The 24977-nt window shown below is 38.0% G+C and overlaps 1 protein-coding gene and 1 pseudogene across 1 annotated transcript; one reads left to right on the top strand and one right to left on the bottom strand.

Annotated features, from left to right (window-relative positions):
• The window catches only part of LOC119512511, a 69916-nt pseudogene that overhangs the window by 23759 nt on the left and 21180 nt on the right, over nucleotides 1–24977 (bottom strand).
• Nucleotides 266–3890, top strand: LOC119526493 (UBX domain-containing protein 2A-like). Its single transcript, XM_037825613.1, has one exon. The coding sequence runs from the start codon at nucleotides 589–591 to the stop codon at nucleotides 1363–1365; it is 777 nt and encodes a 258-aa protein (XP_037681541.1). The 5' UTR covers nucleotides 266–588; the 3' UTR covers nucleotides 1366–3890.

Genomic DNA, 24977 nt, shown 5'->3' on the forward strand with positions numbered 1-24977 from the left:
ATTTGGAGGATACAGTGCACTCTGTACATTACATGTGCTTCAGTAAATGCCAACAACTTATAATTTTATAAGAAGGAAGACCCTAACCCAGATGTGATGTTATAGCCCTCGTGGAAGGCAAGAGAGGCTCCTGGGATCTTAAAAGACTAGGATGGCTCTTTTCAGAAGCTACTCTTAAGGAGGGGTTGAACGCTGGCTCAGGCTGAGTAAAAATCGACGGGCCTGCTAGAAGGAGGGAAGGTTAATTGAAGTTTGGTGAAGTGAAGGTAGTCCTTGTTTTGTCCAGATTGGTTAGGGGTGAAAAGAGTCAGCTAATCATTTATGAGGGAAAGAATGGGAGTTTGTACGTCTCTATCTGGCCTTGTCCTAAGTAAATGAGGGGCATCCGCGAGTCTTAGGTAAATCATATGGGGAAGGGTGCTTTCTTGCAGTTAGCCCTTTCCAGGACACAAAAGGAGTGGGAGGGTTTAAGCCGCTTTCCAGGGTCACAAGGCTCAGGTACAGTTCAACATTGTCAGAATTCAGAAAAACCTCTCCGCGGATTCAGTCAGAGGATAAAGAAGCACAGAAAGAGTAAAGCAAAAGAGAATGAAAGAAGTAGACAATCTTGAAAGTATAAATGAAGAATGGGTTTATGAAACAGGTTCTGACAACCAACCTCTTAGTGACAACCAGCAAACAGATTGTGAATATTTTGTTGACAGCCTTTTTGAGGAAGCACAGAAGACTGGTGCCAAATGCTTGTCACCCACTGAAGAAAAGAAACAGGTAGATGTTAGTATCACATTATGGAAAAATGGGTTTACAGTCAATGATGATTTCAGAAGTTATTCTGATGGTGCGAGTCAACAGTTTCTGAACTCCATCAAAAAGGGGGAATTACCTTTAGAATTACAGGGAATTTTTGATAAAGAAGAGTTGGATGTTAAAGTTGAAGATAAAAAAAATGAAATATGTGTGTCAACGAAGCCTGTATTCCAGCCGTTCTCAGGCCAGGGTCACAGACTAGGAAGTGCCACACCAAAAATTATTTCTAAAGCAAAGAGTATTGAAGTAAAGAATAAAAATAATATGTCTGCTGTCCCGCTTAACAACTTGGAACCTATCACTAATATACAGATCTGGTTAGCCAATGGGAAAAGGGTCATCCAGAAATTTAACATTTCTCATAGGGTAAGCCACATCAAAGACTTCATCGAAAAATACCAAGGATCTCAGAGAAGTCCTCCCTTTTCTCTGGCCACAGCTCTCCCTTTCCTCAAATTGCTAGATGAAACGCTCACACTGGAAGAAGCAGATTTACAGAACGCTGTCATCATTCAGAGACTCCAAAAAGCTGCTGACCCTTGTAGAGGACTTTCATAGCATTGATTTTTGATAGACTAAGTGGAAAACTTGCAGAGAAATGATGGTTATAAATGGTCATGCAAACAGAGATGGGGGAAAGGAAAAGTCAGATTCACTGGACTTTGATTCAAGTACTATTTAACTCTCTTCTGATGAGAATTCTTAAATAAGTACAAGTTAGCACAGTAAAATATGACTGGAAACCATATCCAATGTACTTTTTCCAAAAGGCTGCTCAGAGAGAAAAATATACTTATTTTCAAAACCAATTAAATCAATATAAGGTATATTAACTATATCATTTAGAGTCTTAATACGGTGTACATAGCCAAATACATTCACACTGTCATTCTCAAATCAATATTAGCTTCCCAAACAGCAGTGATTTATTAAAATGTTAGCTGTTTCAGATTTTAAATATGGCAGTAAATTTAAAAATTACACATTGCAAATTAAAAGTATCAATATAATTCTTTACAACAGAGATGGGATGGGATGATACTGTTTTCACCCCAGCTATGCCTAAACTTCATAGTGTTCTAATCTTTATTCTCTCATGGCAGGATATTCTCAAATATTAATTTGGCAACAGTATGTAAGATGTATTTTCATTTAAGAATAAAATTTTCTAGCTTAGTATAATTCAATATTATTCTGCCTACTCACATTTCTACATTTTCTAAAAATATAATTTTTAAAAAATTATTCTCTCCCCAGAAACATTTCTATTTTATTTTATTTTTGAAAATTATGGCTTTGTTTTTAACTTACATTTGCCGTTAGCCATGTATCTGCCACCACTTAGACGCTAATGTGCATACTGTCACATTACTAATTAATGACTATTTTTAAAACTATCATGTAAAGTATGGTTTTCCATTTCATTCATCAGAGTCAACCTATGTATACATTAAAGGATGATTTATTGCATTCAGATGTCACCAAAGAAAACATGCTTTGTTACTTAGACTTTTAACAAAACCAGTTAGACTTTGATATTTCACTGTCAGATTAAATTCCTTTGCCTGAAAATCCTAAGTTTAAGAAGCTTTTTTGCACATGGCCTATTGAATTAGATTTGAGGTGGCTTACTCATTCTGTGCCAAGGAACTAAGTGGCCCAGGCCTGTGAATCAGTGTTCATGCACGCTGGGTATATCCACCAAAGCAGCAGTTCTCAAATTTTTGGTCACCAAGACCTTTTATTTATGTAGGTTATATCCATCAATTATATATTAGAGATTAAAAGTTAAAATTTTTGTTCATTTAAAATAATAAACACATTACATGTTAACATAATATTTTAATGAAAAAAAAACTTTTCCAAAATATAAAAAGCCTTATTGAGAATAGTGGCATTGCTTTCCATTTTTGGAAATAGCTTTCCTGTCTGGCCTAACATAGGCAGGTGAATTCTCATATCTGCTTCTATAAAACCTGCTGCAGTTTCACACACCATTATTCTCTGGAAAAAACGCCACTGCATACTCATAAGAGAGCAAAGAAAGCAAATAACGTTTTAATGTGATGATGAAACTAGTTCTGATTTCAAAGACCCCCTAAAGGGTGTCAGGGACCTCCAGAGGTCCCCAGATCCCACTTCTGAGAACCACTGGGGAAGCTTTTCAAAAATGCCAGTTCCTGCCATCTTCCACACACATTCTGATTCATTAGATCTGGGGTGGGTCCCAGATCTCAGCGTTTTTTCATATCAGATGAATTTAGGTATGTGGTCAAAGCACCATTCTCTGGGAAATGCTAAGGTTCCACCTTGGCAAAGTAAAACCTGTGCTCTTAACCGGGGGCAGTGGAAGACTCCCCAGTGAGATGGGGCTGCTAGACTTCCAAGTTTTGACCCTCACCCCCATAATTTCCTCCTAGAGAGGTGGTTCCCCCTATCTGTGAACTAATCATGATGTAACCCTGTGCTTTATGTCCTATAGTACAGCTGAGACAAAGCTGGAACATTTAAATGAGGTTTTTACTAAAGGCTCAGGAATAACAAAAGGGAAATAAACACATAACTAGATGACCTGGCTTACGAGGTGTATCTTCTGTTTGCAGTCCATTTTTAAGATGCTTCCTTTTCTAGCTCCCAAACTTCCACATGGCAGAAGTCCATCTTTTTATTGGGAAGGAGGACAAAGGAGGGTCCTTTCTTTTGGTCCTTCAGAAATGAATAGGTACATAATAGAAAGTCAGTATTTATTGTCAGTAATATTTACAGCAGCCATAGGAGCCCCCTCTATAGTGTAAAAAAAAATAATTGTTCTTTAAAAAAATATGAGGGAAGGACAAAATCAATGAATTTATCCTTAAGATATGGAAAATAAGATGATTAATATATGTTCAGGAATCTCTAAGAAAATGTTTTGTAGAGGACTGTCATGAAGAATTATATAATTTTCATTTGAATTGTAATCAGTACATGACTCCATATATTTTCTGTATTCTCCTTGGGAATGTTCTACATGTACATATATGAAAGCCTCCTTTGTGAATTTTTTGGTTTATAAATATTTAATCAGAAGATACATTTTGAGATTTTCTAGTGTGTTTCTTTATAGGGACCCAAAGGAGAGGTCCCTATAAATACCTATCATCAGCAATAATCTTCAGTTTTGTAACTGTAAAAACTTTCATTAGTGTGAATAATTTTCTCACAGGTTTTCTAGAATGAGAATCATCCACTAAAGTGCTTTCTCTGAAAGTTAAAAAGTTATAAACCTAGTAAATAAATATATATATATGTTAATTAAATGTTTGTAATACTCAAAACAAGTTGACTTTGGAAAACAAACTGAATTTACCCAAAGAGGGAAAACTTGAAAATAAGCAAGCATCATTGGTGGGGATAACAATTTGAACTAAGCAGTTGTTTCAAAACTATCAACATTCGGTTTCCTGAAAGTTGTTGCTAGGGCTAATAGATAGAAATGCAGTTCTAATTTTAGAGATTCTAATTTGTTCATTAAATCACTGTGCATAAAAGTTATAAAAAGTAATCTTATTTATTTTATATACTTATTCAATATGCTTTTCATAGTTCAGTGTGTTGAAAATAAGTTGGCATCTGTCTCAGTGCCTTAAAGTATTTTGAAAGCAATTTTTTCAAACTCTTTTCTGAAGGGTGAAATGCTATTCATTCAACGGATTTAGGAAATAATTTACATGTTTGTGATAAAATAGTTATATATGGATGCATTTGTCATTTTTATTTGGCAAAATCATTCAGTTTGAGAATCAACCGACATTTATTGACTTCTGTGTGCTATATACTTTAACCAATGTTACATTCGTTGAATACTCAGAAACGTACAAATTTGATATTTTTAATACTATGTCACTTGTTTTATTTTTTAAACCGTCTTTAGTGTCCTTATCTGAACTAGCACGAAGACTCCTTGGTAAGGTTTACTCCTTTGTTCTTCCCGTAAGTACAAGCCATTTAATTTAAAATTGTGCATCACATTAAATCCTCAAATAGTAGTAGTTTATTCAATAGCGACCAATACTTAGTTCTTTGTCACTTGTTTTAAATGTATATGTTTGCTTAAGTAATTCATATTATTGTAGAAAATTATAAAATACAGATACACTAAAATGATTTTTAAGTAACCTATTCCACCATTCAAAGATAACCACTATTAACATTTTGGTTTGCATTCTTTCAGGTATTTTTTTGGTATGTTAGTCTTTTGTTTTAAATAAAAGGCATGCTTCTTAAAAAAAAAAAAAAAAAAAAAAAAAAAAAGACTAGGATGATAAATGTGTAGGGATGGGGAGGGGTTGGCAGGAAGCGGAGGGATTAAAGGGCATGGCATGAATTTCAGGAAAGAAGAGATAGTTTAGTGATGGAAAATTGATCGTTTCTGGAGACAGTAGAGTAAGCTCCACTTTCCCAGTCTAGGAAGTTTGCTGTAGAGATAAAGAACATGGACCCCAGCACCAGATGGCTGGCTTCCAGTCTTGCCCCTCCTATTTGCCAGTTGAGTGACTTCCATGGGTTATTCAACCTCCTTGCACCTTAGGTATCAATCTGCAATAATGAGATCACTATAGTACCTAAATTGCTATGATGCTGTGATGTTTAAATAAGTCAATTATGAATGAAGGATCCAGAATAGTGCTTGTCACATAGTAAATACTTTTAAGGTGTTAGCTATCATTGTTATTTATATTTCCCTCTGTACCTACTAGAGCTAGTAAAAAAAATGAGTTATAATTAGCAGTATGAATAAAGAAGGAATTAATAAATGAAAGAAAGGAAAAGCTCTTCTCATAGTCAAAGGATTTTTAAACATGAATGAATGTTAATTTTATTAAATGCTTTAAAAATCTCTATAGAGATGATTGTATATTTTTGCACCTTTAATCTTTGTCTGCTTTCTTTCAAGGCTGAGGAGCATTCTTTAAACAGTTGTCAAACATTTATTTAGAAGAAAATTTGGAGCAGGAAGAAGAGGGCCAACTATCCTCCATTGTTGCGAACAGTTCAGCCTTAGCCCTAAAATTGCATGCTGCATTTAGAAAACACCTTATAGTTAACTGATACATCTTCCTGAGTTGTGATTTTGAAATTCCTACAAATTCTTTGATACTCCTGTCTTCAAGAGATGTAGTTTATTTCCCCTTTCCTTCAAGGGTGGGCTGGACTTAATTACTTGCTTCTAACAATCAGAAAATAGTGGAAATGACAGGGTTTAACTTTGGACATTGGGTCATAAAAACACTATGGTTTCCTGCTTGCTCTCTCACCTACTCTTGGATCACTCATTCTGGGAGAAGCCGGCTGTCATCTCATGAGGACACCCAGAAACTGGCAAGGAATTGAGGTCTTCTGCTAAGAGCCAGCAAAGAACTGGGCCTCTGCCAACAGCTATGAGAGTACACCATCTTTGAAGTGGGTCCCCCAGCCCCAGTTAATCCTTCAGATGACTGCAGTCCCAGCTGATACCTTGTTTGAAACCTCAAGAGAGACCCTGAACCAGAATCACCCAGCTGAGTTGCTCCCAGATTCCTGACCCTTAGAAACTGTGTGAGATAATAAGTGTTTGTGTTGTAAATTGCTAACTAATACAGCCAATAGAGAAAAATCTATCATTATTTAGGCATATTCCTTAGTGGCCTTGGCCTCCTACACAAGCACAACATATACACACATATACATATCCCTAAATTGACTTCCAAAATATTTCATCAAATCTAATTTCTGAAATATCTCAAATATCATAATTGTGTACTTCTTAATACATTTATAGTACCATTTAAATGCCCTTTAGAGTTGAAAATCTAGATAATTGCCTTAGTAACCCATCTCTCATTGTGCCTCTGTTTGGGGTAGAGCAGCAATCCAATGCTATGTTAGCAGTGGGATTTAGGGCTCCAGTCACTGAGGTTGAAGCCTGACCCTGAGGAGTAGTGCATCCCAGAACCAGGAAATGAGCCATTGTGGGATTCTGGGATAAGATACAATGTTTGCTCACTTCAATATCTCTACATTCTTTTTTTTTTTTTTTTATAATAAATTTTATTTTGAAATAAGTTCAATCTTACAGGAACAGTTGCAAAAACAGTACAAACCCCATACATAGAACTCTATCATACCCCGACCCTCCTCCCCCGATACCCCGATCCATCACCTTTAAGATCCTGTCACACCACTGTCTCTTTCTTTCCCTCCCTCTCTCCCTCCCTCCCTCTCTCCCTAACACCCATCATCTATTCCTCTGTCTTCTGAACATATGAGAGCAAGCTGCACATATCTTTGAACAAACAAAATAATTCACATATACCTTTCCCATGGACAAGAACATTATTTTATGCAATCTCATTAAGCACAGCTAAGAAGTTCAAGAAATTCAACATTGATATAAATCTTACCTTCTATATTCCCTTTTTTTTTTTTTTCCTTGTGTCCCATCTGTGTCCCTTTGAGCCTCCTCTCTTCCGACCTCAGATCCCTTCCAGGATCATCCTTGGCATTTAATTGTCATCTATTTAGACTGTATTTTTTTTTTTCCAATTGTGGGAAGATATATATAGCCTAAATCTTCCTATTCTACCCTTCCCTAGCATTCCATTAGTGGGATTAATCACATTTAGAATGCTGCAATGCTGTCACCTTTCGACCATCCATTTCTAGAAGTTTCCCTTCACCCCAAACAAAAACCCTACTCTCATTTCTTAATTCCCCATTGCCCCTTCCCCCACTTCTTGGAACCCCTACTCTACTTTTCATCTCTTTGGTCATATTCTCTGATACTTTCTTTGTGTTTACCATGGGGCTTAAATTTAACATCTTAAATCTATAACCAATCTTGTTTTTCTTTGTTACCAACTTAACTTCAATAGGACACGTAAACTGTGTTCCTATACTCCTCCATTCCCCCACCTTTATGTAGTTCTTGTCAAAAATTACATTTTACGTTGAGTCCAAAATCACCGATTTATCATTACAGTTTATGTATTTTAGATCCTGTAGGAAGTAAATAGTGGAGTTATAAATCAACAATACTGTAGTATTGGTCTTTATATTTACCATGTCATCTTTACTGGAAATCTTTATTTCTTCATGTGATTTCAGTCAATTGTTTAGTGTCCCTTCCTTTCAGCCTGCTTAGGACTGATCTACTGGTGATGAAGTTCCTCAGCTTTTGATTGTCCGGGAATGTTTTCATCTCCCCCTCATTTTTATCCTTCAGGTGTTTGTGAATTCTCCAAGTCTCTGATGGTTATTGACTTCTATTTGTATTCAACTGTGGTCAGAGAATGTGCTTTGAACAAATTCATTTTTTATTTTTTATTTTATTGAGGCTTTTTTTTTATCTTCATTTTATTGAGATATATTCACATACCACGCAGTCATACAAAACAAATCGTACTTTCGATTGTTTACAGTACCATTACATAGTTGTACGTTCATCACCTAAATCAATCACTGACACCTTCATTAGCACACACACAAAAATAACAAGAATAATAATTAGAGTGAAAAAGAGCAATTGAAGTAAAAAAGAACACTGGGTACCTTTGTCTGTTTGTTTCCTTCCCCTATTTTTCTACTCATCCATCCATAAACTAGACAAAGTGGAGTTTGGTCCTTATGGCTTTCCCAATCCCATTGTCACCCCTCATAAGCTACATTTATATACAACTGTCTTCGAGATTCATGGGTTCTGGGTTGTAGTTTGATAGTTTCAGGTATCCACCACCAGCTACCCCAATTCTTTGGAACCTAAAAAGGGTTGTCTGAAGTGTGCGTAAGAGTGCCCATCAGAGTGACCTCTCGGCTCCTTTTGGAATCTCTCTGCTACTGAAGCTTATTTCATTTCCTTTCACATCCCCCTTTTGGTCAAGAAGATGTTCTCCGTCCCACGATGCCAGGTCTACATTCCTCCCCAGGAGTCATATTCCACGTTGCCAGGGAGATTCACTCCCCTGGGTGTCTGATCCCACGTAGGGGGGAGGGCAGTGATTTCACCTTTCAAGTTGGCTTAGCCAGAGAGAGAGGGTATTGAGGCTTGTTTTTATGTCCCCATATACAGTCCTGGAGAAAGATTGGTGATCACTAGTGAAGAACGTGTGTCCCAGTGACCGGAGATGTAATATTCTATATATGTCTGTTAAAATTCTCTATATCCCTCTCTCATTTCTTTGTTTCTCTGTTGGTAGGGCTCCCTTTAGTATCTGAAGTAGGGCAGGTCTTTTATTGGCAAAATCTCTCAGCATTTGTTTGTCTATGAAAAATTTAAGCTCTCCCTCAAATTTGAAGGAGAGTTTTGCTGGATAAAGTATTCTTGGTTGGAAATTTTTCTCTCTCAGGTTTTTAAGTATGTCATGCCACTGCCATCTTGCCTCCATGGTGGCCGCTGAGTAGTCACTACTTAGTCTTATGTTGTTTCCTTTGTATGTGGTGACTTGCTTTTCTCTTCCTGCTTTCAGAACTTGCTCCTTCTCTTCAGTATTTGACAGTCTGATCAGAATATGTCTCGGAGTGGGTTTATTTGGATTTATTCTATTTGGAGTTTGCTGGGCATTTATGCTTTGTGTATTTATATTGTGTAGAAGGTTTGGGAAGTTTTCCCAAACAATTTCTTTGAATACTCTTTCTAGACCTTTACCCTTCTGTTCCCTTCTGGGACACCAATGAGTCTTAAATTTGGACATTTTATTTTATCTATCATATCCCTGAGATCCATTTCTATTTTTTTAATTTTTTCCCCATTCTTTCTTTTGTTCTTTCATTTTCTGTTCTGTGCTCCTCAAGGAGGCTGAGTTGTTGTTCAACTTCCTCTAATCTTGTATTATGAATATCCAGAGTCTTTTTAATTTAGCCTACAGTTTCTTTAATTTCCATAAGATCTTCTATTTTTTTATTTACTCTTGCAATATCTTCTTTATGCTCTTCTAGGGTCTTCTTTATGTCTTTTGTATTCTGTGCCATGTTCTTCTTCAAGTCTTTTATATCCTGTGCCATGCTCTCATTGCCTGTCTGTAGTTCTTTGATTAATTCTGCCAGGTACTGTGTGTCTTTGGATCTTTTGATTTGAGTGTTTGGGTTCGGGTTCTCCATGTCATCTGGTTTTATCATATGCTTTAAGACTTTCTGTTGTTTTTGGCCTCTTGGCATTTGCTTTACTTGATCTTTAATTTGTTACAATTGCAGCTTGGTGACATACACTTTCTCTAACTAACCAGCAGATGGTGTCCGTGAGTCACTTATTCCCCTGAAGTCAGTTCTCCCCAACTTTGTGGTGTGTGGGGATCTGATTCTTGTGGGGTCCAATTGGTGCACTTAATTTGGGTGTGTTGTCAGTGCTGTCTGCCCTCAATGAGGGGCGTGTGCCTGAGCGGTTAGGGAGGAAGGGCAGGTTTAATAATCAAACTTCCCAGGTGTTCCCAGAGATTTAAGGCTGTTCTCTGCCACTGACCCAAAAGTCCTTGGTATTGGTGTAGGTTCCCTGGGATGTTCGAGTGGTTCCCCCCTCCCTGCTGTGCTTTTCCAGGACCCCTGCTGAGGCAGGGAGGGCTGTGCCACGTCACAAGTGAGTGCCGGCCTCCAGGGAAGCCCTGGGCTGCCGGGCTGTGTAGGGGCATTCCCAGCCTGTTTCAAAGATGGTTGAATGGGACGTGTTAACTTCCCCCTTTCCATACAGCTCCGCTCTCCCAGCTCCGGGACAATCAGCCATGGGTGTATTTAAGGCCACTGTCTATGGCTGATATTGTGTCTTGTGAGCGGTGCTGCGGGAAAGACTCCCTGTCAGGCTGGGTTTCTTGGCTCTGCTCTGTGCTGTGTGTTCAGCCCCAGGCAGGAGTAGCCCCACCCACTGGGGAGATGGCTGCAAGTCTTGTGGTTTTTTTTTTTTCTCCTTGTGGTTCCCCTTTGCTCCCCTGGCCCCGAGACAATCAGCAGTGGGTGGGGAAGGGGTATCCTCCACCCCAGACACCAAGGCATTAGTCCAGACCACTCCCGTCCTTCTCTGCAGCTGTTCCCGGGCCTCTTTTTTTTTGTTTTTTGTTTGTTTTAAAAAGGATCTAGTCTCCAAACGCCACCCCACTGTTTCCCCACACTGCAGCGTGGCCAAGGTACTCAGCCAACTCACTCACTCATTTCAGAACGCAGACTCCTGGTTTCACGAAATGCACATTCGCTGTGGCTTTAGCAGAACTTGTCCAGCTGGTGCTACTCTGGAAGTGGTGTTCTGGGTCACTTTCTGGGTTTTTATCTAGTGTTTTCCATGAAGGTGTTTTTTTCTGTCTCACCTAGCTGCCATCTTAGGTTCTCCCCCCTACATTCTTATCTGGAGGAAATCCAGAGCAAACCATATACATCAAGTGAGAGGATGAAGAAGGAGTCATGTAGACAGAAGTAACTGAGGACAGCATCATTTTCAATGGCTTTGCCTTAGTGATGAATTGATGTTAGCAGCTGGGTGGGGACTGGTTCCTGAGGTGTTAATATACATTCATTAATTCAACAGATGTTTATTGAACACTCACTATGTCCCAGACACTATTCTAGGTGCTGGGCACACATTGTGGTAATTCTATGTATTCCTTCCCCTTGGGAACCTTGGGAACCTTGTATTGCTTCCAATCAAGTCCTTGCATCATGAACCAGCCATAAATGACCTCAGTGAACACACCACTGTAGCAAAGAATCTTTGCACTTCTCTCTGTCTTTACAATTTCTGTTCTTTAAAGGAGAAATTAATTAATAAATTCCAAATGAAATATGTTTTATAGAGAAAGTTTCCGAAAATATGATAAATTCCAGAGGCTGTAAATCCCATGACATATTCATGCATCAAAGTGTTAGTCTTGAAGTCATTTTATACAATAGAACAAAAAGTAAAAAAAGAAGAGAGAGAGGGAAACTAAAACCCGAGGATGCAAAAGAAATGTCATTTGTTCAGGAAAGAAATAATGTCATAACCATGGACACTTAAGAAGTTTCAGATCTCTGTGATTAAAACCATGCCTGGAAAGTAAATATGGGTTCTCTTGTGGAGGCACAAGGAAGCCAAGCAAATTAGCTCTTGTTAGTTTATACTTGACAATCCTGGGCAGTGGCTGAGGCCCCCCAGAGCTCACCTTCCACCTCACTACCTATGCAGGAGCAGTAGGCTTGTGCATCAGTCAGGACTCTGTTGCAGGAAGCAGAAACCATGCTAGCTATTGTAAACCAAAAGGGATCTAAGAAGTAATTAGGAGTTTACAAATTCATGGGAGGACTGCAGGAGCAGGCTCTGGGCTACACTCTCAGAAATGGCTGTCAAAACAAAATTGTTGAACAGGCCAGAGAGGGGAAAGAGAATGTCAGGGGAAGCCACTCTGGGCCCACAGCATTCAGGAGCACACCACCTTAACAGTGATTCAAGATGCAGGAAGCCATTGCTGCTTCTAAGGCAAAGGGCTCTCAGCAGCAACAAAGCTAATGATCAGATACTGGAACACCCAGTTTCATCTTGCCACTAGTACCCCTGAAGATAATAGAATGCAGGAGTCCCTGAAGATAATGAAAATGCTCTTCAGGAAAACCCAACATTGCTGCACTTTGGCTGCCACTAAATGTACAGTACCCCAGCATCTTTTTCACATAGGTGTCCATGTAACAGCATTCTGTCCAATAATACGTAGCAGGTTTCTGAGTGGGGAGGGGTCAGGTGCTTCTAGGAAACTTTTGCTTTTCTGACAAAAAGGGTAGCTATTTCTGGGGCTGCTTCTTCTGCCTTTTTCCTACTTTCAGAATTAATATGATGCCTAGAGTGGCAGAAGTCATTTTGTGACCTGTGAGGTTAGAGCCAACACATTTTGGAAGGAAGCATTAAAAAGGCACCACCTTGGACTCCCTATTTCTGAACTTTTTGGTAAGAGAGAAAGAGAGAAAAAAAAAAGTACTGGCAGCTTAAAGCATCCCAAATGGATATAACATCTTTCATGTACCTATCCCTTCCCTCCCTCCCTCCATCCTTCCCTCCCTCTCTCCCTTCTGTCTTCCTTCCTTCCAACCATTTCTTCCTTTCTTCCTCTTATTTTATGAAATTTTTCTTCATCTCTCCATGTTTGTGGAATGGGAAGATGGTACCCAAGAGGACACACTGAAGGAAGTCATTACTGCAGCAGATTCTGTTTCCATTGGAGGGCATTTATATACTTGTTCTGGCCCAGACCGAGTTCATGCAGAGCATGGGCTGCAGCTGCTGTCAGACCAAAAAACACACCAGGCACAGAAGCAGGCATAGGTTTATTGGGGCTACGTACAGGGAAAGTTTTCTGGTGGCAGCAGTCTAGATGTTTAGCTCTCTGCAAGGGATGGGGGGAATACAAAGAGTAATATGTGATTTTAAAACAAAGACATTCCATATAGTATGAGGACACTGGGTCTCTAGTATAATCATTAAAAGGGCCTAAAACCTGATATTTTACTAAGATTAGTGTTTAAGATACAATCAATGCTGTTTTTATATCTGTGGTTACATTCTTCCCCCTCTGGGGAGATTGTTTACTTTCTTGACCTTTGTCCTTGGCTAAAGCAGGCTTGTTATGGACCATTCAGGAGGGGTCCTGGGCCCTGGGCTGCCACATACTGCAGACATAGCTGAGTGGGACCTTCATAGTCCACTGGCCTCATGCAATACATCAGTTAAACTTGACTCCTACAGTTATATTCTACCAGATATATTTACTATACTGCTCCAACTGTGAGAGTGAGCCTATGGGCATCTATTAAGTTGAACCACATGAAATTGTTGATATTTGACCATTCTGACCATTTGGCTACAAATATTGTGATAATTTCACATGGTGCAACCTTGAATGTATAGCCATGCAGAGGGTCATGGAAAACGCTGGAGTCCAAATGAAGCCAATTTATAACTCAATGAGCTTTTGCCTCTCTCAAGTTGAAAGTGATCCAGGTCTGTTTTCTTTTTCCATGTGAGAATTCAGACATTCCCTTGTGTGGAGCTAGTTGCTATACTTGTGGGAACATAGGTTCAGAGCACAACAGAAACTTTCAGCAAATGACATTTTTATTACTTGCATGGTATAAGAGTCCAGAAGGGCAAAACCTCTTTGATACTTACCCAGCATAAAGAGTCCAAAAGAGCAGGGAAAGAAGCCCTGTCATGGGGAGGCCAAAAACTCCGGGCTGGGATCAGTAGATGGGAGCTCCAAATGACCCACTTCAGGGAGGTGGCCCTGCCACTGAGAATTCTTGCTCTTGTTTGGCATCTGGGGTGCTTGTTCCCAGTTTCCAGGCTCAAGTTCTGGTCTGGCCTTTTCATTAGACTTAACATTTCCCCCAGCTGCGGAATGGAACACAGTAGAGAAGGTGGTGGGTGGAGCTGAAGGCCAGAGGATGGCTGCTCAGTGTGTGCCCATTACTTCCACAGAGAAGGAAGTGGGGGTAGGTTATCGCTGGGTGACGGCCACTAAACAGGAGTCTGTGACTTCTGTAACACCTTGGGCCATCCGAAATTTCAGTCCCACACTCCAAAAGGAACTAGCAATTTTCACTCTAAGGTCAAATATTTCCCTTAATTTCATCTGAACTCAATCTGAAGGTAATTTTTACTGTAAGTTCAAATAGACTTACTCTAAGCTCAGGGATCTGCATTGAATGTACCTAAGTGAATTGTGGGATGTAGTGATATGGAATAGAGTATTACCATATGTGTTTCTGTATTGGAAAATTCCTTAGTGGGCTGCCATGGAAGACCTTATCCTGGAGCTAGATAGCCTCCCACATATGAAGTAGAGCCCTCCATGAATGCAATTCAGGATCAGCAAAGGACCTTGACAGTAGTGATAACTGTTCTGCCCACTGGGCATTTATCACAGGACATTGAGGATACCCATTGTTCTCCAGGCCTTTACAGGCCCGAGGACAACCAAAAATGTCGGAAATGATCATGATCTCTGACACGGAAGTCTCTCTCTAGTTATGTTTCTGGGCTTTTATGCCTGCCAGATCCTTCCATTTCTCTGTTTTATTAATATTTATTTATTTATTTATTTATTTATCTCTCTATTTAATTATTTATTTTAATTAGAGAAGTTGAAGGATTACAGAAAAATCATATAAATATATAGCATTCCCATATACCCCCCTATTGTTAACACTTTGCATTACTGTGGTCACTTTCTTACAATTGCTGAAAGAATATTAACATAGTAATATTAACTATAGTCCATTATTTGCATTAGATGCTTCCCCCCATATTCCACCCTGTTATTAACACTGTGTAATAGTGACTTGCATTTGTTATTACTCATGAAAGAACACTCTTACATTTGTACTGTTAACCACAGTCCATTGTCCACAAAAGGGTTCACTGTGTTACACAGTCCCAAGTTTTATCTTCTAATTTTCATTTTAGTAATATACATAACTCAAAACTTACCCTTCAAACACATTTACATACATAATTCAGTGCTGTTAATTACACTCAGAATAGTGTGCTACCATCCCCCACCATCCATTTCCAAACCTTTACAATCAACCTAAATAGAAATTCTGCACAAACTAAGCTCTTCATTCTCTACCCACAATCTGTCCCCTGGTATCTATATTCTAGACTCTATCTCTGTAAGTTTGCTTATTATATTTAGTTCATATCAGTGAGATCATACAATATTTGTTCTTTTGTGTCTGGTATATTTCACTCAACATAATGTCCTCAAGGTTCATCCATGTTGTCACATGCATCAGGATTTCATTCCTTTTTATAGCTGAATAATATTTCATTGCATTTATTCATAAGTTGACAGATACTTGGATTGCTTCCATCTTTTGGCAATTGTGAAAAATGCTGCTATGAACATTGGAGTGTGAATACCTGTTCAAGTTCCTGCTTTCAATTTTTGGGGGTATATACCTAGTAGTGGGATGGCCAGATCATATGGTAATTCTATACTTAGCTTCCTAAGGAACTGCCAAACTGTCTTCTACAGCAGCTGCACCATTTTATATCCCAACCAGCAATGAATGAATGTTCCTATTTCCCCACATCCTCTCCAACACTTGTAATTTTCTGTTTATTTAATAGTAGTCATTCAAGAGGTATGTTACTTAGGGTTCTCTAGGGAAACAGAATCAAAAAGATATCTAAATAAAAGATTTTATAAAGGTGTCTCACGCAATTGTGGGGATGCATGAGTCCAAATTCCATAGGGCAGGCAGCAAGTTGGCAACTCCGATGAAGGTGTTTGATGAACTCCTCAAGCAGTGAACTGGCAACCCCAATGAGAGTGCTTGATGAACTCCTCAGGAAATGCTTCGCTGGCTAGCTGAAGAAGAAGTGAAGGTCCTCTCTCTGTCTCACTTAAAAGTCTTCAACTGATTGGGTTAAATCCAGCTAATTGAATTCTCTCATTGTGGAAGACATGCCCTTCATTGATGTAATCAGTCACAGCTGCAGCCAATTGATTGATGATTTAATAAACCAGCCTTCTGTTTTATTAACCAGCCACAAATGTCCTTGCAGTAATGGTTAGGCCAGTGCTTGCTTGACCAGACATCTGGGCACCTTCACATGACCAAGTTGACACATGAACCTAACCATCACAAGAGGTGTGAAATGATATTCATGGTGGTTGGTTTTGATTTGCATTTTCCTAATGGATAGTGACACTGAGCATCTTTTCATGTGTTTTTTAGTCATTTGTATATCCTCTTTGGAGAGATGCCTGTTCAAGTCTTTTGTCCATTTTCAAATTGGGTTATTTGCCTTTTTATTGTTGAGTTGTAGGATTTATTTATATATTCTGGATGTTAAACCCTTATCAGATATGAGGGCTACAAATGTTTTCTTTTTCAGTGGGCTACTAACAAAGTTCTTTGATGCAAAAATGTTTTTAATTTTGAAGAGACCCCATTTATCTAATTTTTCTTTTGTTGCTTGTGCTTTGGGTGTAAAGTCTAAGAAACCATTGCCTACCACAACATCCTAATGGCTTCCCAACATTTTCTTCTAGGAGTTTTACAGTCCCAGTTCTTATATTTAGGTCTTTGATCTATTTTGACTTAATTATTGTATATGGTGTGAGATAGGGTTCCTTGTTCATTCTTTTGCACATGGATATCCAGTTACTCCATCACCATTTTTTGAGGAGGCTATTGTTTTCCAATTGAGTGGACTTGGCAGGCTTGTCAAATGGCAATTAGTCATAGTTGTGAGGATTTATTTCTGAGCTATCAATTTGATTCCATTGGTCAATACATCTATCCTTGTGCCAATGCCATGCTGCTTTGACCACTGTAGCTTTGCAATATACTTTAAAGTCAGGGAGTGTGAGTCCTCCAACTTTATTCTTTTTCAAAATGCTTTTGGCAGTTCAGAGCCCTTTACACTTACAAGTAAATTTGATGATTGAGTTTTCCATTTCTACAAAGTAGGCTTTTGGAATTTTTGATTGGTACTGTGCCAAATTTATATATTATTTGGGTAGAATTGACATCTTAATGATATTTAGTTTTCCAATCCATGAACATGGAGTGTCCTTCCATTTATATAAGTCATCTTTGATTTCTTTTAGCAGTGTTTTGTAGTTTTCTGAGTACAAGTCTTTCACAGTTTTGGTTAAATTTATTCCAAGATATTTGATTCTTTTATTTGCTAATGTAAATGGAATTTTTTCTTGGTTTCCTCCTCAGATTGTTCATTACGGTCTATTGAGACACTACTGATTTTTGCATGTTGATCTTTTACCCCACTACTTTGCTGAATTAATTTATTATCTTGTAACTTTGTTGTAGATTTTTTTGGGCATTATCTATTTAGGATCATGTCATCTGCAATAGTGAAACTGTTACATCCTCCTTTCCAATTTGCATGCCTCTTATTTCTTTTTCTTGCCTAACTGCTCTGGCTAGAACTTCTCATACCATGTGAATAACAGGATAATAGTGGACATTTTTGTCTTGTTCCAGATCTTAGAGGGAAAGCTTTGTCTTTCATTGGGTATGATATTAGCTGTGGGTTTTTCATATATTTGCTTTATCTTGTTGAGGAAGTTTCCTTCTATTCCCATATTTCTAAGTTTTTATCAAGAAAGGATGCTGGATTTTGCCAAATGCCCTTTCTGCAACAATTGAGATGATCATGTGGTTATTTCCGTTTGTTTTATTAATGAGGTATATTACATTAATTGATTTTCTTATGTTGAACCAATCTTGAATACCTGGGATAAACCCTGCTTGATCATGGTGTATAATTCTTTTAATGTGTTGTTGAATTCAGTTTGCTAGCATTTTGTAGAGCATTTTTGCATCTATATTGATAAAAGAAATTGGTCTGTGATTTTCTTTTCTTGTAGTGGCTTTGGTAATAGGGTGATGTAGGCCTCATAGAATGAGTTGTTCTGTCTTCAATTTTTTGAAAGACTTTGAGCAGGATTGGTGTTAATTCTTCTTGGAATGATTTGTAGAATTTACCTGTGAAACCATCTGGTCCTGGGCTTTTCTTTGTTAGGCGGTTTTGATGACTGATTCAATGTCCTTGCTTGTAATTGGTCTGTTGAAGTCTTCTATTTCTTGTAGAATCCGTGTAGGTTGTTCATGTGTTTCTAGGAATGTGTCCATTTCCTCTAGGTCATTTAATCTGTTGGCATACAGTTGTTCATAGTATCCTCTTATGATCCTTTTTTATTTCTGTTGGAACAGTAGTAGTGTTCCTCCATCTCATTTTTGATTTTATTTGCATCTGCTTTCTTTTTTCGTTTGTCATTCTAACTGTTTGCTAATTTTATTGATCTTTCCGCAGAAACAACTTTTGTTTGTTTTTAATTCTGTTTTTTAATCCTCAATTTCATATATTCCTGCTCTAATCTTTGTTATTTCTTTCCTTCTGCTTGCTTTGGGATAAGTTTGTGGTTCTTTTTCTAGCTCCTCCAGGTTTCAGTTGAGTCTTCAATTTTAGCTCTTTTTTAATGTAAGCATTTAGGGCTATATTTTTCCTTCTCAGCACTGCCTTTACTGCATCCCATAAGTTTTGATATGTTGTGTTCTCATTTTCGTTTGCCTCAGGATACTTATTGATTTCGCTTGCAATTTCTTCTTTGACCCACTGACTCTTTAAGACAGTGTTATTTAACTTCCTTATATTTGTGGATTTGCCAGTTCTCCACCTATTATTGATTTCCAGCTTCATTTCATTATGGTAAAAGAGATACTTTGTATAATTTCAATTATTTTAAATTTGAGACTTGTTTTGTGACCCATCATATGGCCTATCCTGGAAAATGATCCATGTGTGCTCAAGAAGAAAACCTGGTGTTTTCAGGTGCATTTTTCTGTATAGGACTGTTAGGTCTAGTTATTTATCATATTATTCAAATTCTCTATTTACTCATTAATCTTCCATCTAAATGTTCTATCTATTGATGATGGTAGTGTTTTGAAGCCTCCAACAATTGTTTTAGAGGTGACTGTTTCTCCCTTCACTTTTGCCACAGCTGCTGTGGAAGACAGTTATTGTTTCATTTTGGGGCACCATGTTTAGATGCATAAATATTTATGATTGCTATTTCTTCTTGGTGGATTACCCCTTTTATTAATATATAGTGTCCTTCTTTGTCTCTTATAATAGCTTTTGACTTAAAGTCTATTTTGTCTAATATTAATATACCTACCTTAGCTCTTTCTTGATTAATATTTACATGGAATATGTTTTCCTAACGTTTCTCTTTCAACTTATTTGTGTCTTTGGGTCTAAGGTGAGTCTCTTCCAAACAATGTGTAGTTGGGTCATGCTTTTTTATCCATTCTGCCAATTTGTGCCTTTTGTTCAGAGTTTACTCCATTAACATTCAGTGTTATTAGTTTAAAGACAGAATTTACTTCAGACATTTTGTCTTTTGGTTTTTATGTCATTTCTTTTATTGCAACCTCCTTTTCTGTATTGTTGATCTTTTGTGATGTATTAGACTGTTCCCTTTCTCATTTCTGTTTCTGTATATTTTAAAAATACTTTCTTTGTGGGTACCCTGGGGTTTATATAACACAACCTACATCTCTAACTTGCTAATTTTTAAGCATATCAACTTAGCTTCAAGAGTATGCACATTCTCTGCTCCCATATCCCTCTGTTTCTCCTCTTTAGGTTGTTTTTGTCCCACTTTACCACTTTATATTTTTGTAAGTCCACTATCAGGAAATATATCTTTTTCCTGTTCAATTGTATTCTGACTTTTATAGGACTTAAAGAGTAGAGTTATGTATTGAGGATATGGTGCTACTGGGTTTTGCATTTACCCTTTTCATTACCCTTACTGACAGTCTTTATTTCTTCACATACTCCATGCCACTCTGTCCTGTCTTTACCTTTCAGGCTGAAGAACTTCCTTTAGTAATTCTTGAATGGGAGGTCTCTTATTGATGAACTCTCTGTTTCTGTTTATCTGTGAATATTTTAAGCTCTCCCTCAATTTTTTTTAAAAATTTAATTTTATTGAGATTATTCATATACCATATAATTATACAAAGATCCAAAGTGCACAATCAATTGCCATGGTAACATCATACAGCTGTGCACCCATTACAATTAAATTTTTTTCAGTTTTTAGAACACTTTCCTTACTCCAGAAAATAAATAAAGATAAAAAAAGGAAACTCAAATCCTCCCATACGCTTAACCCCTCCTCCCCCAATTATTGACTCATGGTATTGGTATAGTACGTTAGTTACTGTTGATGAAAGAATGTTAAAATACTACTAACTGTACTACATAGTTTGCAATATGCATATTTTTCCCAATATACCCCTCTATTCTTAACTTCTAGCTATAGTGTCATACCTTTGTTCTAGTTCATGAAAGAGATTTCTACTATTTGTACAGCTAATCATGAACATTGTCCATCGTAAGATTCACTGTTATATATATTCTCATCTTTTAACCTCCAACTTTCCTTCTGGTGACATATGTGACTCTAAGCTTCCACTTTCCACCACCTTTACACACCATTCAGCACTTTTAATTATTTTCACAATAACATGCTACCATCACCTCTGTCCATTTCCAAATGCTTAAGTTCAACCTGGTTGAACATTTTGCCCATAATAAGCAACTGCTACCCATTCTTTAGCCTCATTCTATATCCTGGTAACTTAAATTTCATGTCTATGAGTTTACATATTATAATTACTTCATATCAGTGAGACCATGCAATATTTGTCATTATGTGTCTGACTTCACTCAATACAGTGTCCTCAAGGTTTCTTCATCAACCCACTTTTATTTTCAGATGGTTTTGTTCACCCACCATACTTTCTGTCCTAAGTAAACAATTGATGCTAACTTGTATAGTCACATACTTATGTGTTCACCACTATCACCACTATCTATATAAGGACATCTCGAATTCTTCCACAAAGAATGAGGAAGAGTCAAGGAAAGTAGACAATAGAAAAAGAAAAGGAAAGGAAAATAAACATGACAGCTAAAAAGCAACAAAAGGAAAGATAGAATTAATCTAAAGTACAATAAAAGAGTCACACAACATCACCAATGCCAACAGTCCCCCCATACCCCTTCCTTATGTTCCACTCTTATAGACATTTAGTTTTGGTATATTGCCTTTGTTTCATTAAAGAAAGCATAATACAATGTTTCTGTTAACTATAGTCTCTAGTTTGCATTGATTGCATTTTTCCCCCAATACCACCCTATTTTTAACATCTTGCAAGGTTGACATTCATTTGTTCTCCCTCATGTAAAAACATATTTGTACATTTTGTCACAATTGTTGAGCACTCTAAGTTTCACTGAGTTATACATTCCCAGTCTTTATCTTTCCTGTTTCTTTCTGGTGTCCCACATGCTCCTAACCTTCCTCTTTCAACCATACTCACAGTCATCTTTGTTCAGTGTACTCGCATTGCTGTGCTACCATCACCAAAATTGTGTTCCAAACCTCCCACTCCTGTCTTTTCCTATCTGTCTGTAGTGCTCCCTTTAGTATTTCCTGTAGAGCAGGTATCTTGTTCACAAACTCTCTCATTGAGAATATTTTAAACTCTCCCTCATATTTGAAGGACAATTTTGCCAGATATAGGATTCTTGGTTGGTGGTTTTTCTCTTTCAGTATCTTAAATGTATCACACCACTTCCTTCTTGCCTCCATGGTTTCTGCTGAGAAATCCATACAGTCTTATCAAGCTTCTTTTGTATGTGATGGATCATTTTTCTCTTGTTGTTTTCAGGATTCTCTCTTTGTCTTTGATTAAGTGTCTTAGCATAGGTCTTTCAAATCTATTCTGTTTGGAGTATGCTGCACTTCTTGGAGTTGTAATTTTGTGTCTTTCATAAGAGATGGGAAAGTTTCATTGATTATTTCCTCTCTTATTGATTCTGCTCCTTTTCCCTTTTCTTCTCCTTCTGGGACACCCATGACATGTACATTTATGTGCTTCATTTTGTCATTCAGTTCTCTGAGATGTTGCTCATATTTTTCCATTCTTTTCCCTATCTGTTCTTTTGTGTGTAGGATTTCAGGTATCTTGTTCTCTAGTTCCTGACTGTTTCCTTCTGCCTCTTGAGATCTGCTGTTGTATGTCTCCATTATGCTTTTCAATCCTTGTGTTTTGCTTTTCATTTCCATAGATTCTGCCAGTTGTTTTTTCAAGCTTTCGATTTCTACCTTATGTTTGCCCAGTGTTTTCTTTATAGTCTTCATCTCTTTTGCCATATCATTGATTTAGTTTTTGATTTGATTTAGCATATTTCTTTGAAAATCATTAATAGATTATTTCATTAGCGTTAAATAATATCTCAACTGTATCTTGATTGAGGTGTAAGTTTTTCCTTTGACTGGGTCATATCTTCAATTTTCCTAGTGTAGAGTGTAGTTTTCTGTTTTCTAGGCATCTGGTTTCCTTGGTTACCCCAATCAGATTTCCCAGACAAGAACAGGTTCAGATCTCAGAATGGTGTTATATTAGGTTTCAAGTCTCCCTGTAGGTGTGTCTTAGAGATTGCCAGACTTTCTTGTGAGGCCTCTAGCCACTGTGATTTTCCTAAACTGCCCAACAGGTGGTGCCTGTCAGCCCATCACTCCCAACTGGTGTAAGGAGGTGTGGCCACTTCAGTTTCTCTTTTGGCTGTTTTCCCCTGGGTTCTGGGGTCTTGCTTGGAAGGGAAGATGGGTAGCAGAGCTGGGCCCCATCTCCTTCCTCTTGGGAAGTTACAGCCCCTAGGTAGTTATCATCTGCATTTGAATAGCTTCTTTGTCTCTCTGGGTCTGTTATCTCTACCCCTGTCTGGGTCAGAGCACTGAGAACTGAAAATGGCATAGGCTCACTCCATTGAGCCCCTCAGGTTGAAAGAGATCAAAAGGGACAGAAAGTCCCCCTTCAGCATTAGTCTATGGCCCCCCAGTGTCACTTGTTGGCCAGAGGTAACACCTGGTCTTCTGGATCCCCCTCCTGGGACAGCAGAGTCTTCTGGTTCTTTAAGGTCAGTTGTCAGTAAAAGCCTCTGTCTGCTTGTTAGAGGCTTGTAGCTTGTATTCAGCAGTCCACATTTGTTAATTAAATCTCCAGTTGGAGTTGGGCTGAGCTATATTTGCTTGCTCAGAGAGTGCTGCTTTCTACCACAGTGAGGTTTTGCAGTTAGCCTGCCATGGAAGGAGGTGGCTCTTGGTCCAGTTCTGCAGTTTTTACTTATATATTTTATGCTGCAGTCTCAGGCATTCCTCCCAGTCCAGGTTGGTGTATGATGTGTGGACAGTCACAGTTGTCTCCCAGCAGTTATTCCAAATTATTTACTAGCTGTTCCTGGTTGTTCATTAGTTGCTCCAGGGGACTTACTAAATTCCACTCCTCTCTATGTCACCATCTTAGCTCCTCCCTCAATTTTGAATGACAGCTTTGCTGGATAAAGAATTTTTGAAAGGCAGTGTTTCTTTTTCAGTACCTTAAATATATCTTACCACTGTCTTCTTTCTACCATAGTTTCTGATGGGAAAATGGCTCTTAGTCTTATTGTGTGATGATTCAGTTTTCTCTTGATGCTTTCAAAATTCTCCCTTTATCTATGCATTTGACATACTGATTAGCATCTGTCTCAAAGTATGTCAATTGGGATTTATTCTGTTTGGAATACATTGCATATCTTGGACATAAACATTTAGGTCTTTCATAATAGTAGGGAAATTTGGGGCCATCATTTCTCCAAATATTCTTTTTTCCCCTTTTCCTTTCTCTTCTCCTTCAGATATACCCATGATGCATATGTTTGTGTGCTTTGTACTGTCACTCAATTCCTTGAGACACTGCTCATTTTTTTCTATTCTTTTCTCTATCTATTCTTCTCACTGTATGATTTCAATTGTTCTGCCTTCTAATTCACTGATCCTTTCTTCCACCTGTTCAAATCTGCTGTTTTATGCATCTAGTTTATTTTTATTCTGTACTATTGTGCCTTTCTTCCCCATAATTTCTGTTGCATTTTTTTTCTTTTTTTCTTTTTATTTTGAAATAAATTCAGAATTATAGGAACAGTTGCAAAAACAATACAAACCCCATACACAGACCTCCAGCGTACCCTGACCCCCTCCCCCAATACCCCAATCCACCAACTTTAACATGTTGTCACATTGCTATTTCTTTCCCACCCTCCCTTCCTCCCTATCTATCATCCATCTTCTATTGCTCTGTCAGAAGCAATAGATGAGAGCTAGCTGCACACATCCTTGAACAAACACTATAATTCAGATATACACTTCCCATGAACAAGAACATTCCTTTATGCAATCCCATTAAGTGCAGCTAAGAAGTACAAGAGATTCAACAATGATACAAAGCTTACATTCTATATTTCTTTTTCCTTATGTCTCAACTGTGTCCCTTTGAGCCTCCTGTCCTCCATCCTCCAATCCCATCCAGGTTCATCCTTGGAATTCAATTGTCATCTATTTAGACTGTCTTTTTAATTTTTTTTTCAATTGTGGAAACATATATACAGCCTAAATCTTCCCATTGTACCCCCTCCCTAGCCTTCCATTAGTCAGATTAATCACATTTAGAATGTTGTAATGCTCTACCCCACCATCCATTACTAGAAATTTCCTTTCACCTCAAACAGCAACCCTACACTCATTTGTTAACTCCCCATTGCCCCTTCCCCC

The sequence above is a fragment of the Choloepus didactylus genome, chromosome 2 (genome assembly GCF_015220235.1).
Source record: "Choloepus didactylus isolate mChoDid1 chromosome 2, mChoDid1.pri, whole genome shotgun sequence".
Taxonomy (NCBI): Eukaryota; Metazoa; Chordata; class Mammalia; order Pilosa; family Megalonychidae; genus Choloepus; species Choloepus didactylus.

Bases quoted from the DNA above. Each gene is read 5' to 3' on its own strand.
- LOC119526493 (XM_037825613.1), top strand. From the start codon at position 589: ATGAAAGAAGTAGACAATCTTGAAAGTATAAATGAAGAATGGGTTTAT.